This window comes from Mizuhopecten yessoensis, unplaced genomic scaffold (assembly GCF_002113885.1).
Source record: "Mizuhopecten yessoensis strain PY_sf001 unplaced genomic scaffold, ASM211388v2 scaffold10865, whole genome shotgun sequence".
Classification (NCBI taxonomy): Eukaryota; Metazoa; Mollusca; class Bivalvia; order Pectinida; family Pectinidae; genus Mizuhopecten; species Mizuhopecten yessoensis.
Genome location: NW_018408760.1, coordinates 65,294 through 85,127, shown reverse-complemented (window position 1 = coordinate 85,127; position 19,834 = coordinate 65,294). Strand labels below are relative to the sequence as shown.

The 19,834-nt window shown below is 36.5% G+C and overlaps 1 protein-coding gene across 1 annotated transcript; it reads right to left on the bottom strand.

The window, feature by feature from the left end:
• Positions 1-122: 122 nt before the first annotated feature.
• Positions 123-18,065, bottom strand: LOC110463065 (hemicentin-1-like). Its single transcript, XM_021517403.1, has 5 exons — positions 17,914-18,065; positions 15,436-15,801; positions 3,420-3,683; positions 2,498-2,752; positions 123-548 (listed from the first exon to the last, which is right to left on the bottom strand). The coding sequence occupies exons 1-5, from the start codon at positions 17,948-17,950 to the stop codon at positions 259-261; spliced, it is 1,212 nt and encodes a 403-aa protein (XP_021373078.1). The 5' UTR covers positions 17,951-18,065; the 3' UTR covers positions 123-258.
• Positions 18,066-19,834: the final 1,769 nt, after the last annotated feature.

The window sequence follows — 19,834 nt, the reverse complement described above, 5'->3', positions numbered from 1 at the left end:
ACTTTGCTCCTTTTAAAAGTATAGTGGAGAGGTAATCAAATCAGTGGAACTATTATCTCCAGTGCAAAACATTCCATAATGTAATTACCGACATATATATATATATATTAAGCATGATACATGTTACAGTGCATACATTATCGTTAACATTGTCATACAGTTATTAAAGATATAGACGTATGACATGGTTTTATATAAGGTTTTCTTTGGTGTTCGTGTAGAATTTAAGCCAGATTGATATTATAGACAGACAAAAAATTACGTACACAAAACATTGATTCCTATGTCCATAGTTACTGCTCTGTCCGAGACATTGTTATCGGCAAAACAGGTGTACAGTCCCGTGTCAAGACAGCCAGCAGTTGTCAGGTTATAAGTACTCTCTAGTACGTCCCGGTCGGTGGAAAGAAGACTGTTGTTGGCTTTGAAATACCACTTTATTGTAGACGGAGGGAAACTCTCTACAGCACAGATCAGTGCTTTAGGTCCCTTCTCAGTGACATCAGCGCCCCCTTTTGTGTAATTAAGACTGATAATTCGAGGCGGAACTACAATGCAAGAGAATAAAAAAACGAAAGCATTGTATAACGTTTTATGCCTATCAATTGCCGAATCATTTTGAAAGGAACAGAAACAAGAAATCCCAGAGGAATCTTGGCGTCCACCATTATATCATCTTCATTTGAACTTAATTTTATACTGCTGTGTATACAAAAACTCAAAAAAAAGCATGCACAACTAAGGACCAAGTAAAACCAATATATCAAAGTATTTTGGAGAATAAGCAAAAACAAACAGTCATTTTGTTTATCCAATCAGTCTCAATTTATCACAACTGAACAACTACAGACCATGGGGAACATACGTATCAAATCTAAGAAAGATCCCTCAAGTACTTTCTGAGAAATAGTGATTACAAGTATTCAATATCGAAATCAAAGATGGCTGCTTGTCAGCCATTTTGTGTATCCGATCAGTCTCAAAAGTAAACATGCACAACTACAGACCAAGGGAAACCTACAAATCAAATTTGACGGACGACGGACCACGAACATTGGACCACGGACGGACCACGGACCACGGAACGGACGAAGGGCCATTTAAATAACCAATCATCAGGCAGCATATTTTAAATGTAATTTTAGTTTTTTGTTGTTTACTTTATATAATAACAATAATAATAATTCGAGGTTCTTATATACCGCTTTATCACGACCTAGTTCGTAGGTCGTCTCAAAGGGGGTCACAAATTATTAACCGTGGTTATAGGGCCTTTGCAACCAGTCAATATCTTTCTCAACTCCCTGGGGAGCATACAGCCGGATCTGCCATTTCGGCGTTAACAGCTAGCATTCAACAATTCTAGCACTGTCCAACAACGTACTCATGCACAGCTGAATAGACTGGAACAAGCGGGGTAAAGCATCTTTCTCAAAGATACAACACCTTGCCGTGCCGTGGCGCGAATCCGCAACCCTTCGGTCACTAGCCCGGCGTCCTACCACTAGACTACCGTGCCTCATATTATTAAATTTTCTGACGCGTCATTGCGAAATAATAATGTATTTACGCAGTGCGCAGGCTCAGCTAACATTCTACGGCAGTCATCGTTTTACTAGCTCAAGAAATGCAATGATGTTAAAGTAACTGCTCTAGCGACTGCATCTGTTGAAGGTATTGTCATGGCAAGCAATCGTATCAAGTTTCACAAAATTCTGTTAATGAATGAAGTTGCTAGAGCGATGACAAAGTTTATTTTTAAAAAGTAACAGTGACCTTGACCTTCAAAGTAGAAACCTGAAACGTGAACTTGTTCAAGGATTTGCTATACCTAACACCTGTATGACGTTTTAAGTAATTCCGTTGTGGAATGAAGTCGATAGATCGATGACAAGTTTGTTTTCTCTAAAAATAGTAACAGTGACCTTGACCTTAAACGCAGTCACCCAAAACGCAAACTTGTTCAAGGTATTGTCATACCAAACATTTGTATCACGTTTCATGAAATTCTGTTGAGGAATGAAGTCTAAAAAGTTTCTTAAAATAGTTACAGTGACCTTGACCTTGAAAGTAGAAACCTGAGACGTTAACTTGTTCAAGGCATTGCCATACCAAACAGTTGTATGAAGTTTCATAAAGCATGAAGTTTCATCAGGCACGGTAGTCTAATGGTAGGACGCCGGTATCGTGACCGAAGGGTTGCGGGTTCGAGTCACGGCACGGCACTGTGTTGTTTCTTCTTCTTATTATTATTACCATGACATTTTTAATTTTTTTAAATAGTAACAGTGTCCTAAACCTTCAACGCAGTTACCCAAAACGTGAACTTGTTCAACGTATTGTCATACTAAACACTTGCATTAAGTTTTCATGAAATTACGTAGAGAAATGAAGTGGCTAGAGTGTTGACAAAGAGTGTAACATATATGCATACGCACGATCGAGCAGAATCATATCGCCCTTCGAACTCTCGTTGCGAGGGGATAAACAGTCTTACATCTAACAATGAGGCTCCACATCTCCGTTTTACCGCTGACAGTATTGCTGGCTGTGCACGTGTACTGCCCGGCGTTGTCCCTCGTGGCCACAGACAGACTCAACGGGTTAGAGAAGTTTTTGTCTGATTTAGACCAGGTGTAGCTACATGACGGTCTACAGTCAGCAGAGCAGGTGATATTGGGTACAGTCTGATTTTCAACAATATCCACTACTTTTGATTGGGGTTGTAACACAACACTGTTCCCAGGTCCATCTGAAAAAGAAAACAACATATATTTATTATGTATGTACAATACAACAATACTAAAAATGCGCATTAATATGTAGCATAATATTGCGATCTGATTGGTAAACAGTTTTCGCAAAAGACCTATATTTATATTATTCAAAGATAAAGAGTAGATCCCAAGTAGAGAAAACTCCGAGGATAAATATTCAACAATCTGCGATCTAATTGTTGACGGTTTCTTCCGGATGATTTGTTAAAACATTACCGTACTTTTATGAAACTTTTGATGAATATTGATATTGTTCAAAGACAAAGGATGTGCTTCAAGTTGATCAAAGTCTCTGCATAAACAATAAGCATCCTTTTTTCCAACAAACTGAAATCCTGGTTAATACTAAAGACCAAAAAGAAATTAAGGCAAAGTTGTTTGAAGGTATTTAAAATTTACAAACTATTTTAAAATCTCTTCTTTTTTTAAACGGACACCGGTTTCCAAAAAATAAGAATGATAACAATTCAACCAAAAAATTAAGAATTGTAATAGTGAGGACTGCTACCTTTCCCATTATACCGAATAGCCAGCATACCGGTGCTTACATTGTACAGTAACACTGATGGTTGCAGTCGACTTTCCAATGATATTCTGTGTCTATTGGTAAAGTTATTTATTGACATATACAAACATACTTACACACTACAGTAACACTGACTGTTAAAGATGCCTCGCCGATAATATTTCTAGCCGTACATCTGTATGTCCCGTGTTCTGACCTGTTCAGTTGTCCCAGTGACAACACAGCGGAGGCAGTTAAGTTGGTGTCGTCAGGTTTTGTCCAGACAAAGGTACAGTCAGGTCTACAGTCAGCTGTACAGGTGATGTCCGATAACGTGTCCCTCTCAGTCCTGTTGTAGGTAGTGTCCGCTGGGGACAGGGATAGGGAGGTTCCGGGACCAGCTGTAAAAAGTATTCTTGTACGTGTTAGAAAATGTCACATTTTAAAGCAAATGCTGATGTAAATACATTTTTTTTTATTATTATTAACATATTACATGCCTAAGAACACCTGAATCTCCCAATAGGGGTCATCCTGTGAGGGGGTGATGACACGCTACAAAAAAAATCACATCTAAATTAATAAAAACACGTGTGCCGTCACGGCATGGCATATGTTATAAATAATAATTTTTATTTATCTTACAACAATTATGAAACAAGTTATTTCAACTTATATTAATCACTCTTGCTGGCACGGATGCTAGCGCGCGTGGAGGATTTATTTTTAAGAGGAAACGGGAGTACACGGAGAAACCCACGTGATCAGGCAGGTGACCCAACCATACCTTTTCACGTTCTACCGGGAAATCGAACCACGTCCGCCTTGGTGAAAGGCAAGTGCGCTATCCACTGCACCGTCCGACCTCTCTAAACATTTGTTGTGTCTTCTGGTATGATTTAGGACTTTTTTAAAATAAATAAAACAATTCTGTTCAAACATTTTGTTTTATTACATTCTCTCTTATCAAAATACTAATGTCCCTGTACATTGATGCATACTGGAAGCATGAACTCATCTAGAAGCTCCTCTATCTTTTTCTCCCTCTCATCTATATGCACTACATTGGGAATGTGACTGCTTGTAGATCGGAAACTGGAAAAAATAAATAAGAAAAAAAAACAAAAAAAACCATATGGTTTAAATACAGGTATTTGTAATTTATATTGGTTTAATATCTTGATACACTCAAATTTGTACAACTGCTACAATTTTTAAAGCAATCTCGCGATCGATATCGGGAAGCATTTTAATGCAGATTTTAGTAAATTGAAATGATCTTGATCTACCGTAGTCCGAGTTTCCTTTTGGCCCTAACACCAGACTTAGTACATGTCTGGTGTGGGGCCAGTGCGCACTGCTATATGAAAACGTGGAATTATCCGACACCGTTTGGTATCGAGGAGTGACTAATCAACAAACAGACGCGTTCAGGAAATGTTCTAAAGGCAGCAAGTGTTTCATACGACTGTATTCCCTACCTAAAATGTGTTCCGATTTAATACAGCGCCTCTGAGTAATTGAAATAGGTAACTGATGGCATATTTTACATTGAATGAAATCCACATGCATTGAACGTTAGAAAACTTTAGTTGTAGTATATGTTAAAATGAGATGGCGGATTGATATGGGGTCAAACTTCAGGGGGTGTTCACGACCCACTTTACCGGTTTGGCTTGTAAACTTCCGGTTGGCAATAGCAGACGGCGTTCGCTCAGGTGGGAAATTTTGAACAATTAAAAATTGAGGACCTTTCTGACAGAATTTAGCAGTTGTTGGTGATAATAAGAGCTGATTTGGATCAATAAATAATCGATATATAAGTATATTTGAGATACGTGTTGTGTGAAGAGTTTTTTTGTCAGCCCCTCATAACTCTCCGATACCTAGCTGCGATAACGTAGCTTTCTGACGACGAGAGGTTTTTTTTAATATGTTGCCAGGGCAGATGAGACTGGGTGTTTATATTGGTACTATCCTATTCCAAACGGTGTCGGCGAAATCCACGTTTTCATATATCAGTGCTATCTGGCCCCACACCAGACATCTATCTGTCAAAATGTCGAAGTCTGGTGTTAGGGCCAGAGGAAATTCGGGCTAGATCCACAGTTAATAAAGTAGTGTGCTCAGCATTTAAATTACTAAAAAACGGCTTTGCATTTATTACCCTGTCATCATATTTCGTGCAACCGTTAATCGTGTGTCTTTTGATTAGAACATGAAATTTGGTTTGAATTCGAGACCGATACGTCGAAAGTTTAAACCAAATTGCATGTTCTAATCGCCAGTATAGACAGAAAAAACAACGTACCATCCCCATACTAACACACCTTAACAAATATACTACGCTAATTTGTTTAGATACATTGTATTTCCTTGTATACAAGTACGTAGTAAAGTCCTACTTTATAACCTGAACTGGCGACGTGTCATTCTTCAGTGAACTGACCAATCGGAAAGAAGCTTTCAAAAGTCGGTCATTTGGCCCCGCCCATACTGGCGAGCGCTCGATCTGTATGTTGACGAGGAGGAATAGTTGGATTGTTCGTGGAGTCCTGTTAAGCATGATAATGTGAGTTGTAGGCAGAATGTTTAAACAAATTGTTTGAGCTGATATGCCAATCCATGAAGGTTGTATTTGTATCTAACTTAAACATGTTTAACATGTAAGACATAGCAGGTTAGAGAGTGTCACGTCTCCCACAACTATAAGTATAAAATGAAGATTTTAGATTTTTCTTTTTAATAATTAAGATTATCCACGTGAAATGGTAAAATTTAATGTTTGTACTGATTATAAACGTTAGAAATTCCAGGTATCTACAGCAAAAGTGTCTTCCTCTTTATTGTCGCTGTTGACATGAAGTTTTGTAGCGTTTTCGACCATGTTTTCCTCGATGTTTTATTGATACCCTTATTTTGTTATTGTCAAATTTGAGGGTCAAGAGTGTGTGTTGTATTGTGTTCAGTGATGATTTAGTTGATGGAAATGATGTCAGTTTCATGATGGACTTGTTGTTCTTGAGTCAATATTAGTGTTAAATCTGGTTGAATAACAAAAATTGCCATCACCAGGTATATTACATGCGAAATAGTTTTGATTTTGATTATAAATGGTTGCTGACGAACGCATACAATGTGTTAAACAAAAATAAAAGTGGTGAAAATATAATGTTTCTAATTATCTTCCTTATTGATATTCTTAAAGCAGAGAAAGCTAATTTGTTCACTTCAATAGCTAATCAATATTCTGTAATGATTTACACATTTGAACGGAAGTACGAATTGTCAAGCGTTTAAAGTTTATATTTACTGTATTTAAGTATAAATAAAGATATGTAAGTGTACAAAATTGTACATATAATGTTTGTCATTTTTCAGTAAGTGTTAACTTTGTTGCATTAGATGAAACTAGATTCAATCTATTGTACAGGCAGATCTAGCATTGAAATTCAACAGTTTTAGATGTAAAATCTGAAGGTAATATCACAAAGGACTTCATATAGTTTGGGCCTTTTTTGGCCCACAAAGCCATCGAAATAAAAATCTTCAATAGAACTTTCAAATGACTGTTTCTTTAATTTTGAATACTTCCTCGGTACTATTATGCACACAGTTATTTGTGTTTTCAATTATGGCTGCCATGGTACCCAGTTAATATTTGCAAAAATAATTAAATTTGAATATTCAGTCAGTTTTGACAGGTTTTCACCTAGTTTTTCTCTTAGCTACCTTAGTGGGTGTTACATATGAGGTTTTTTAGGCAGCTCCTTCGAAACACAAACACATTTTGGCATAACACCGAGAAAAGGCTTTATTACATCACTTGACACTACATAAATGGCATAGTCTAATATCGGGACCAACTATCCGGAATATCAAATACATAACAGAGCGCATTTCCAGGGGAAAAACTATGCAAAATATGAATATTCAAATTGTTCTAATTGATGCAAAATTTGAACTTGTTACCATGGCAACAAAAAATAGAAATACAAATAAATATTTTCATGATAGTATTTGGGAAGTATTCAAAGTTAAAGAAACAGTCGTTTGAAAGTTCATTTTAAGATTTTGAATTTTGATGCATTTGGGGGCCATAATTAACGCACCGAACCATTTATAGTTCTTTGGATCAAATATCAACAGAAACGACCCCCAAGTGGAAGAATTTAGAAGAACTGAATATAAAGCTGACGTTCTACGTACTGAAAAATCCGCAATTTGACTCATTGAAACACCTTACGTGTTCCCTTGGAAAGCTGCCGGGGACAATTTTGTTGCATCATGTATATCTGTGTATAACTGGAGCAGACGACCCGTGAAATTTGACCTGATCAATGATCTGACCTTCTATTATCCAATGAGAACCACGCGACCTCGTAATTGACCCTGCTTCGTACATACTCATGTATCCCCGTCCTAGTTGTAATTACCGCCGTGTGTTACGATCGATATTTAGTAATGTGTATGTTGCCAGTATCAAATTATCTATTTCTTTCCAAAACTATAGTTATTTTACCCCCTCCGCAAGGGAGAATGGATGTTATCTCTGAGTCTTGAGAGGAAGATTTTTGAAATGTTTTCCTTTTGGGGTACTGCCAATTCCCCTCGGGTTTGGGCAGGAATCCAAATTTTACAATTGTATAGCCTCATCTACCAAGGATAATTCTGACCAAGTTTCGAAAAAAAACGCCGCCCACTGGTTCTCGAGAAGTCGAAATGTAAAAAGTTTACGCACGACGGCACGACGGACCACTGACGGAAAGCGATCAGAATAGGTCATGTGAGCTGGTACATTGTATACAGGACAATGTTAACCCACAATTAGTCAAACATAAGTCGAAATGGAATCGGCCAAAATGTACCGACAGATGTTTAGAAAAATCAATAGCAGATCTCAAAAGTTAGGTGAAAATAAGATTAAAACATATTTATTGTATAAGCAATGTACAGCTAAAATTAATGAGTGATGAGTCTGATAAATTGTGTAATAAAGGAGAAAGACAAAAGTCGAGTGGTTTAGTAATGAACTTTCAGCATTATTATATTACTATAAACAGAAGCCCAGAGGGCCTGTATCGCTCACCTGAATATTTAAGCAGTCATAGCAAAATATTCTCATTAAATATCACTCGCAAACTTTGTCGGCTCCATCTGTTGAAACTTTCAGCCAAATGTTATTATAAGATTTTATGCTTTTTGGTTCTTCTTCAGTTGTTTGACATATGTTTCCCTTTGACTTTGTACGTAGGTCAATGTCATTTTCCTGCTCAAACTTGTTAGATCTATTCCAAGAAGCTACCAGCCAAAACCTTTGAATCTATTCCTTTTGGTTCTACAGAACAAATTCTTTGAAATGAGTTTGACCTCTGTAACCTTTAAAGTAGGTTGAAGTCATTTTCATTTTCAAACTTTGGTGAGCTCTATCCCAGAAAGCCACCAGTCAAATATCATAATGTTATGCATTTGGATTATTCATCAGAAGTCGTTTGATGTTTTTGACATATTTGACAACTGTGACATTGAACGTAGGTCAAGGTCATTTTCATTTTCAAACTTTGTCAGGCTCTATCTCAGGAAGACTACAGCCAAATATGAAGATTCTTCATCTTTCAGTGATTCAGAAAAAGGCGTTTGAAATGTTTGACACATTTGACCCCTGAGACCTTGAATGTATATCAATGTCATTTTCGTTCTCAAACTGTGTCGGGATCTATCCCAGGAAGCCACCAGCTAAATATGAAGATTGTATACCTTTGGATTATTCATCAGAAGTCGTTTGATGGTTTGACATATTTGACCCCTGTGACCTCGAAAGTAGGTCAAGGTCATTTTCATTCTAAAAACATGTTAGGGCTCTATCTCAGGAAGCCACTAGCCAAACAGAAAGATCTTATACCTTTCAGTGATTCAGAAAAAGTGGTTTGAAGTGTTTGACACATTTGACCCCCGATACCTTGGAAGTAGAATAATGTCATTTTCGTTCTCAAACATTGTCGGGCTCTATCACAGGAAGCCACCAGCAAAATATGAAGATTCTATACCTTTTAGTTCTTCAGAAGAAGTCGTTTAAATAGTTTGACATATTTGACCGCTGTGACATTGAAAGAAGGTCAATGTCATTTTCATTCTCAAACTTTGTTTGGCTCTATCCCAGGAAGCCACCAGCCAAATATAAAGATTCTATATCTTTCAGTTATTCAGAAGAAGTCGTTTGAAATGTTTGACACATTTGACCCCTGTGACCTTTAAAGTAGGTCAAGGTCGTTTTTGTTCTCAAACTGTGTTGGGCTCTTACCAGCGAAGCGACCAGCTATATCTTAAGATTCTTTACCTGTAAGTTCTTCAGAAGAAGTTGTTTACAAGAAAAGTTGACGGACGACGACGGACGACGGACAGACTACGGACGCCAAACCATGACATAAGCTCACTTGCCCTTCCCTTCGGGCAGGTGAGCTAAACAAAAAAAAGTATGGTAATACCCTTATTTTTTATATGATTTTTTTCTCAACTTACAGTCAGAATTTCAAACACGTTTGTATTTCCGCACGCCCAGTAATTCGTTAATCATTTTTTTTTCACCTTTTTCTTCTGATTCATAAATAGTATGCACTTACCTAGTCGTGTGCTAAATTTCAGGTCGATTGTAATAGTCGAAATACGTCGATAAAAATGTGCAAGCACTTGCACTTTATGCATTAAAAGGGAAATTACTCTTACAGACTATAATGCTACCTGGCTCTATGAAACTATGACATAAACGCATTTCTTCATAATAATTTGATTTCTTTTATTCATTATTTTTTATATGTATTGCACTGTTTAATAAATTATTTCCAAAAAAATATTTCAGATATTTATTTCCATTTCATGTTTTCAATTTTCCTAAACAATGGTATTTTTTTATTTTTATTATTTCTGCCTCTAATTAATATATGTTAATAGTTAAAGACATATTGTCAGCTTATTTAATAAGTTGACTTTTCATCATTAAATTGTGGCAAATGTTACAGGTAAATATTCACATTAATTAAGTCACAGCTTTTAAAAGAACAAGCTATTGTTATATTTTTATTGTTTATTGTATGTTTACATGTTACTTAACTATAATAAGTTATTTGATAATCCATTGATTATAAACATTTTTACCGAAAGTCGATCTTAACCACTAAAACATGTACAATTACTCTGAACACCTTAGTTTAAGTCAAAATATAGCTGTAACAAATTATCAGGTCCCTGTGTATGTTTCCATCAAAAATAGCATCACAAGTTCACGGCGAAAGCAGAAGAAGAAGAAGAAGAAGAAGAAGAAGAAGAAGAAGAAGAAGAAGAAGAAGGGGGAGAAGAAGTACTACAAAAGTACCCCACACTGCTCCCATAGTCGCAATGATGCAAAAATACACCTACATACCAAATGAATAAACCGACCAATATCTAATTTCGACCAATAAGAGGCTGTGGAAGCCATGTTTGATGACTGATAGGGAAATTAAAGGTCATTTGCACACCCCCATGATGCACATTTTTGTAAAGTTTCATTAATTATTGTCAAAATTTCTTTGAGAAAAGTGTCGGAAACTTTTACGGCGGAAGAATAAGAAGCAGAAGAGGAAGAAGAATAATAATAACTAGATTTGGTCAAGATCAAAACACGGGATTTCCATCAGGAAAATGATCTAAGATATGTTCTCGGACTGACGATCGCTTTTATACGTTTCCCTTCACTTCCCTTCTCTGACAAACCTTGTACCTTATTCATACTATAGGGTCAAGTTATTTCTGAATGGTCAGCATTGATAGAAAGGCGTTTAGCGTTTATTTCTTCCCTTCCCCCTCCCCCACCCCTTAATGGGACTTTATCCTGAAATAGTTGTGAATGACAGCTGTGCTATTTGGACAACGCCACACGAACCCCAGTACATGTAATGATGGTACCACAGGTAATGGTGATTGACAGCTCTGTTATTTTGACCAACGCCAAGGACGGACAGTGACTTGACCTTGAACTTGACATATTCTCTGATAACATGGCATGGGAAAAGGTTAGCCCCGACCAAGATCTATAACAAGAGTACCGCGGGGCAGAATATATACGCCCGTTGAATGCCATATAGTGTTACAGTTGGGTGTGACCGCCCAACGCACCATAAATAGCATGCGCACACGATGCATGCACCGTTCACGCACCGTCCGCAATTCGTTCACAAATGGTGCGCACAACTGTGCGATTTAACATTCGTTCGTCCCATTGTGCGCTTCTCTCCGCACAACTGTGCGATTTGGTAAACTTTGTAGATCAAAATTACGGAATGAAAACAAATACGAAAAGCTCGTATGCAATAATGAAAACTGTTTGCATTACTGTAATTTCTCATCACAGTAATAAAGATTATGTACAGTTTTACAATGCGTGTAACACAGCATTACAGTGATCGTTGAATGGGTTTGGCTCCAAGGTAACAGAACAGGTAAATAACAATTTGATGAGGGACCGAAGTTTTACCTGGTCTGCACCTGACACGTTTAGTATTTGTTATTTGCATTCGGTTTGTCTATAGCTTCCCTTCACCTGGATTTTCACACCCCTAGCCCTATCAGACGAAATACGTAAGCGCCCCGGGCGGGGGAAAACTACGGTCCAGGTACAAAATGGCTATGCTTACCTGTATACGAGACTGTGTTGTAATTTGTGTCGATAAGGTCGTTTAAATATACCGAAAACACAATTTCTCATTTAGGAAAGTATAGACATAAAGATAAGCTTATAGATGTAGATATAATATAGAAACATACATAAAAATCAAGTGTATATGTTTAAACACGAAACAGTATATATTGTTAGGCATTCCTCAATTTACACCAACCACGATTGTTATCGCACAACGTTCGCTCTTCGTGCACAAAAATATGCGCAAGGAATGATCGTCTAACTTTGTATCGTTCGCACATCGTACACACATCATTCATACACCGTGCATCGTGTAACGTTGTGCGATCCCACAACTGTATATACTTTCTTATATTGAAAAAAAGATCTGCATCATTCTAAGAGTGGTTAGCCAACATGCTATAAAAAATGTAGGAGAAAAACTCCGGACAAAAAAATCAAATACTGAAATGAACAAAGGGCAATAACTTTTGCAAACATCGTCGAATCGAAATTCGGTAATGGGAGACACAACTTCATATCATGATTATAATGTATACTAAGTTGCATAGAGATCCGTTGAAAAATGTAGGAAATTGCCGGAACAAAATCAAATACTGAAATAAACAAACTTTGGTAAAAAGTGTCGAATCAAAATTCGTTTTAAGGGAGACACAACTTCATATTATGATTATAATGTATACCAAGTTTCAAAGAGATCCGTTGAAAAATGTAGGAAATTGCCGGACAAAAACCAAATACTGAAATAAACAAAGAGCAATAACTCGTGGACATATTGTCGAATCAAAATTCTGTAAAAGGAGACACAACTTCATATCATGATTATAATGCATACCAAGTTTCAAAGAGGTCGGTAGAAAAATGTAGGAGGAGAATGCCGGACAAACAAAAGTTTACGCCGGACGGACGGACACTCTGAGTCCAGTATACCCCAAAACTTTGTTGCGGGGGTATAATAAAGTGTATAATAGTTTTACTATTAAGATTATTTAATTATTTTTATATACTTGCATATCTTTGTCTATAACACAATCTCAGCCTTAAGTAGTTCTCCAAAGGAAAAAAAATACTTTGGCAGTATACATATTTTTGAGTTATTACTGCTGCACATAACTTAAAATCATGCGTAATATAATATAGTGTTTTTATATGATACAAAAACAGAAAATGTATCGGTATTTACCATAATAAACATTTATAATCAAATCTCCATGATTATGTGAAATAGGGCATTGATCATGTTTAGCATGCTAAAAAAATACTTTACCGGTTTTGTTATTAAATTAAAATTATTCTGTAGACAGAATATATGGATGGTAATTGTGTAAAGAAGTTTAATATATAGACTACCATTGTAACTATACATAGGCAAGTTGACAATGTTGGTTATATTTTAAAGTTTGTGAACATTTTGCATGTTTTCCTAATTAAAAGTATTACTACGCTTACTTCATGGATACCAATATGGCATACCTAGTATCAAAATAACAGGAATTGTATACACTGTACACTATCATAATGCATGTTCAAAATAACATTCGCCTGTGACATTAATCTGTCATTTTGTTAGGATACCCCCGTCACTCAACCTGGTATTATGCAAGGAGGTCCACTACGGTTATCAGTAGTAATCATGAATAATCAATTATGCAGCTGTTGATCATTTGTATGTATCTACATTTGGCAAAAGAATAAAAGAAATCAAAGTGGGGTCCAAATGTTGACCCCGCCCTTTAATCTGTTTGATCATTTGACCCCCGTGGACTTGAAAGTAGGTCAAGGTCAATGATTTTTAGTAGTCAAGCATACATGCTATAAATATGCCAAATATTTACTCGTATGTGTCATGGTTATGGAGAAAAAGAGTTTTAAGTACACAAGTTTCAAAATTTTGAATTTGGCGGGAACATTTTTCAAAGTGGCATATCTTTGACATTTTTCATGCAATGACCTTGAAACTTTCCACATACCTTCATTAGACCGTGTTCTTAAATATTTGATGAATAATGAACCATTTTAGAGATTTTCATTTTTGACCTTTATTTTACCCGATACCGAGGCCTTGAACTGGACATATTCTCTGATGACATGTCTTGAAAAAAGTTAGCCCCGATCAGATCTACATGAAATATTAAGCGTGCATGAAGTACAACAAACGCTTTTGAAGTTATGGTCGTTCGAAAAAACGTTTTAAAAAACTCTTTTTATAGATCTGTGACCTTGACCTTTAAAGTAATGCTCGTGATTTTGCTCGGATGTCATGAGATCGTTGTCCTTTATAATGTTGTGAAATATGAACGGTACAACTATCCGAAATAGAAACCCCTAATAATAAGAATAAGAAAAAAACATAACGAAAACAATAGGGACTTCAATCCGAAATGGAAATCCCTAATAACAAGTACTAATTGTAATGGGGGACCATAATAGAAGTCCCGAAACCCCTGCAGTTATGTACGCAGTGCTCAAATACACCTACACACAAAATTTGAGTGAAATCAAAGAATATCTAAATTCCGACCTATCAGAACCCTGCATAAGTAGCCACTTAACGGAGTAAAACTAATAAGTCCCTCACTTCGTTAGGGGAGTTAATAATAATAAGAAGAAACAGAGCAAACACAATAAGTCCCCCCAAACTCCATATAGGTTCATAATGAACAGCGATCAGTTCTAATTGAATTTGTTTAAAGACCAACGCAATTGCTCACCCAATGTTCAAGATACTGGAGCTTGTGCAAGTCTACGTATTGACGTAATGTAAAAAAATAAAGTCCGTCACTGAAGGACCATCATGCAACATAATGGTGTACGTTGATAGTTCAATATATCAAAATTGTGCAGAATCAAAACACAAAAACATGTTGATGAATTTATTAGTTTCAATATATAATTCTCTGACGCGTAATCGCCGAAGAACAATGTTTAGACGCGCTGCGCTGGCTCAGCTGAGAGTCATCACTATCTAGAAGTGGAGAGTCGCTAATTTTGAAGTTCTACATATTCTTGAATGTGAAGCTGCTGTTATTGAATGTCGAATTAAACAGGAAATCTGACGTAGCTTGAAAGGGCAAAACGATTCGATATGCTAGTCGGCTGTTCGACTGCATTTAACATATGACGTGACGATGTTTGATCCACGTTGTTTTTGTACCGGGGATGACACTGACACAAAAAGCAGAATGGGTAACTGGAGGGAGAATTTACAGGGCAGTAAATATGACTTGTCACTACCTGTGATAATATTTTGCTGATTAATCGTTCTTGGTCGCTTGAACGATTTCTTTTGTCGCTTCAATATAAATGTAAAATATCATACAAGTGGTATCTTCTTTGTTTACAAGTTGTGCTTAAAATATTAACTAATGTATTTCATTTTAGGTAAAATAACACTAAACCTCATTTCTCTGATGTTATGATGGGTATTGAACAGGAATTGTGATATACAAATCATCAACAATTGATGGACATTAACTCACCTGCCACATTTAGAGTGTATTTTTGACTGTCCAGTTCTTGGTCAGTCAGGTTAAGGTTGGTACGTGTACAGAACCACACTGATCCATGATCTCCCGTCCGTGGCTGTATGACCCACCGGAACACTGTACCACGTCCTCCAGCCGACGTGGTAACACAGGAACAGACATCCAGTGTACAGTTGACGGGCGGGTTGACGTTGATGTTGAAACATTGACTAACACCTACTTGTATACCTCCTACTGGAGCAGACACGTTAGGACGGCGGTAAAACCTAACAGCATTGGCCTCGTCTGTTACGTCACACGTCAGAGTAAAGTCACTCCCGGGAACAGCGTACTCAGACGACCCAGTCAGTGTCACAGCATCTGTCATGATAATGTGAAAAGCAAGAAATGTAAAACATTAACAAATTGATTTTATTTTGCCGGTTAAAACAGACAAAATATTCAAACTTGAATATACATTGCATGATAATATGCATCCTCCAAAATACTTATTGTTTTGGTTTGTTTTCAAAATTAGGTGTCGCTGTTTAAAGACTTATTAGATTTTTTAATTGACTTCATTTTAATACTTGTTCAAAGGTAGGCCTGTAGCAGGTCAGATTATTCAGTCGATATCATTGTACATCATTATGGCAATTGAATAGTATCGAAACTGTGGTGTGTGATTCCTCAATGTTTGTGAATATGTGACTTGTTTTAATTACATTCAGGTATTGAAATGTGACCGACAGTTGGATAATCTAACAAGTCATCATTGTCTTTCACATCTATGTACTTTTATGCAAAAGTTGTTATTATTTTAGTCTGAAATTATTAATTTGTTTATTTTATTTGCGCTTTGTAACAACGATTGCTTTTGAAATTTTAAAGTGTTATTAATTATCGTCGGGGTGTCGGAAGTCTTCATAATTGTTGTCGGTGTCAAAATGATGACACGGAAAAGTGTGTGTTGTTCCAACGGATCATGATGGATTCGGCACAACAAACCTCTGCGGTCAGATAAAGCAAAAATTAATAAATAATGTCAATCCTATTCAAATTAGACATACACGAAAGTATAGCCGTTAAAATAAAAGTAGTTCAAACAAACCAAGTCGATTTCGGCAAAAATCAGTCAAGTCTTTGATTCGGGACAACGACGGCCTATTACAATATATTCGCAAATCTGGTAATGAATAATGGTACAATTATCTTTCTTGTACCTTCTTACCTATTAATAATCAATCATCAAGTTCAATTTGCACTGACCGCAAAGCAGTTTTTCGAGCATTGATGAAAGTACGATATTGTAATGTATCAGGATGCGGAGTGTGGATTGAATCTGCAGTTACGGACTAACGAGTTCGACCGACTGCCTGATCAAACCTGTTTACTTTGAAACATCTATAGGTAACATATCAATTAAGTACTAAAGCAGATATTGGTGCCCAGTTCGCAACTTTATACTCAAAATGTAAACAGTAATATCGACACATGTCCAGTCTATCAGCGATGCGACGGCAAAGTTTCGCGCTCCGTACTGGTCGGGACAGAAACAAAGTGATTGGCGTGTGTACATGTTAACAAGGGAGAAACTCAATCATCGCTAACATGTAGAATGTTTATGTATTATGGTCTGTCATAGATTGCACATCATGACTACAACCTGTTACTCAATTATTAAATGCTGTCGATTTACAAATAAATCAATTTGAGCAGATTTCGCGAGGCTATTTGCATTGCCGATACATGAAGCCAAAATCGATCAATAATTCCATTGTTTCAGCACTCTCTTGTTTTCGAATAATCCAAAATGTGAATAAAGAGGTTTCAAATTATCGCTAGACCGCAAATTATTGCTTTTATTGTTCAAAAGTTTGTTCGAATTATCTGCCTATCCGGACTGACCGTAACTGATAAACACAATTGGTACAATCCACGTCTAGTAATACTAAGTGAGATTGATTTTGACGCACATTCCATTCTTATTGATTTTAGTGTAATAGTATTCAAGGACTTGAGCAAGTCTAATACGTGTTGGTAATATTACGTAAATTAGTACGCACACTTTTCTTATCTTACCTATATATATATATGATCATCGGGGTGTCATTTTTACCGAACGTCGATCTAAACCCCTAAAACATATAAAATTACTCTGAACACCTTAGTTTAGGTCCAAATATAGCTGTAACAAATTCGCAGGTCCCTGTGTTTGTATGTAAATACAAGATCGTGTACTAGTGTACTGAAGTACGACGATACCTGTTTTACACAACACATCATGTCGGGACAGTATCACACACCATTCACTGAAACCAAAAAAATATGTTATAACAAAGAAGCCATTTGAAGTGATTACCTCCACTTCGAATTAAAATATACAACAAACACATTCTATCAAACACCAACCGAACGACAATTGACAAAACCGCATTACAAGTGTATATGTATAACTCAACAATACATTAGTGTTAACATATATATGCATACCTGCCGATGATATGATTGTCAGTAATATGAACAACATGTTGACAAACGTTCAGGGCGTCTTAATCAACCAGATTGCTGCATTATTTAGAATCAAATAATATTCTGTGTTAATATATAAACATGTCTATTCCCCGTCATTACTTCCTGGTCAAACTATCGTGTATAACGAGGAGTTGTCTGTATGCATGTGTACACATTTACCTTGTACTTGTACACTATTAAAGCGTTTGGTATGCATGTGTTTTATAGTCATATAATCCAAAATTTGATTTCAACACTGGGCATAAGGTGACACTACAAAAAATGGATCACTAAAGTTTATGGTTGCATCAAAAAAAAGAATATCGATGGGTGTTCCACAACGAAATAAACACACGGGGCTCACGTGAGATTTTTATGGAACACTCTTACATTAACAATTAGCGTTTCCGTTTTTTGGGTGTTTTTTTTCCGCAATGTCAGTACCCAAAATAGATCACGGCTTGGATTTGCAATATTTTGCGCTTCAAATGAACATTTCTCTAGCAACATTCTATGACGATCTTTGAAAATTTTATGAAAACAAGTATTTCTTTTTTGTGATTGTATTTCTACAGCCCGAAACAAAATACACACTCATCGCACGCGCCATTTATAACAGCGTAAACAAAACACAAATTTTGAATTTGAAAGACATCTTCTGATGTTATTTGAGCTTAAAAATGAATCATCTGTTGACTAAAAATGATGCATAACTATGTATGTTAAGGATGAATTACAGTACATACGGTGCATATAGCGAGGCTGAGACTACAAACAACCAATTTCCGAGGGATGCGGAGTTGGAATTACGACACAAAATGCTCATTCCATGCCATACAAATTAAAGGTCTTTCATACTTTTTTATCCATGAAACAAAAATCGTCACAACTCGAGCTAATGTACTTTCTGTAGGAATACAATCACATAATAGAAATACTTGTTTTCAAACAAACAAAAAAACATGTGAAGATGTTTCGAGATCCCCAAAATGACGTTGCACTGTTACGTCATATTACTACACTTAATTTATGATGAATACACAAAGTTCGTAATTGAATGTATCTTGGCTTTCCTTCCATATGATAGTGATTTCGAATTGAAGGGATTGAATCTGGGTTTTTCGTGTTCAAAATACTTACACATATCGCTCCGGTCGCTCATATGGTGTGCAAGTAATTTTCCCCGCTCATACTTGCATTGCGACGCTTGTTGTCACTTGAAGATGCTTGTTGTCGGTTGAAGGTGCTTTTAAGTGTACGGTCCGACTTTCCTTGCAGATATATATATATATATATATATATAATACAGATACCTTGTACGTAAACAATATACCGTTGTTATTTACTACTGTATGGTATCGGTGTTATAATCCAAGTGTATTTACATATCTGTACATATTTTCACATGCTTAAATGCAGTGTAGGCCTAGATCTGCTCTGAATTTGAAGATATCTATAAATATTCCAAAATATTCCAAAAAATATAAATGGCTGAAGGTCCACTGACACTTCAATTCGGGCTGTTCATGTGTGTGTCTGCTTCGCGACTGAGATGCAATAACGAGAGAAAAATCGTCTTGTCATATCTCGATATAGCCAAGACTGTACCCAACACCTGACACGTCCTTAAATGACCACATATGTTAATAGGACGTAAAATACAAACAAACCAAACCAAACTAAGTACCCAACACTTGAAAGGAGTCGGTGAATGTCGTGTGCTCTCCGCTGGGTGCTTTATTGTAATGATCGATGACCTTCGACGGCAGCTTGACCCGGTTAACTTCGGTCTTCGTATAAGCGACATCCACATACTTTTTATTCTACTAGCTGATGACACTCTAGTGCTCGCTGCATCCATACAGTTGTTACAAAATTGATTGAATATAGTTTACAAGTA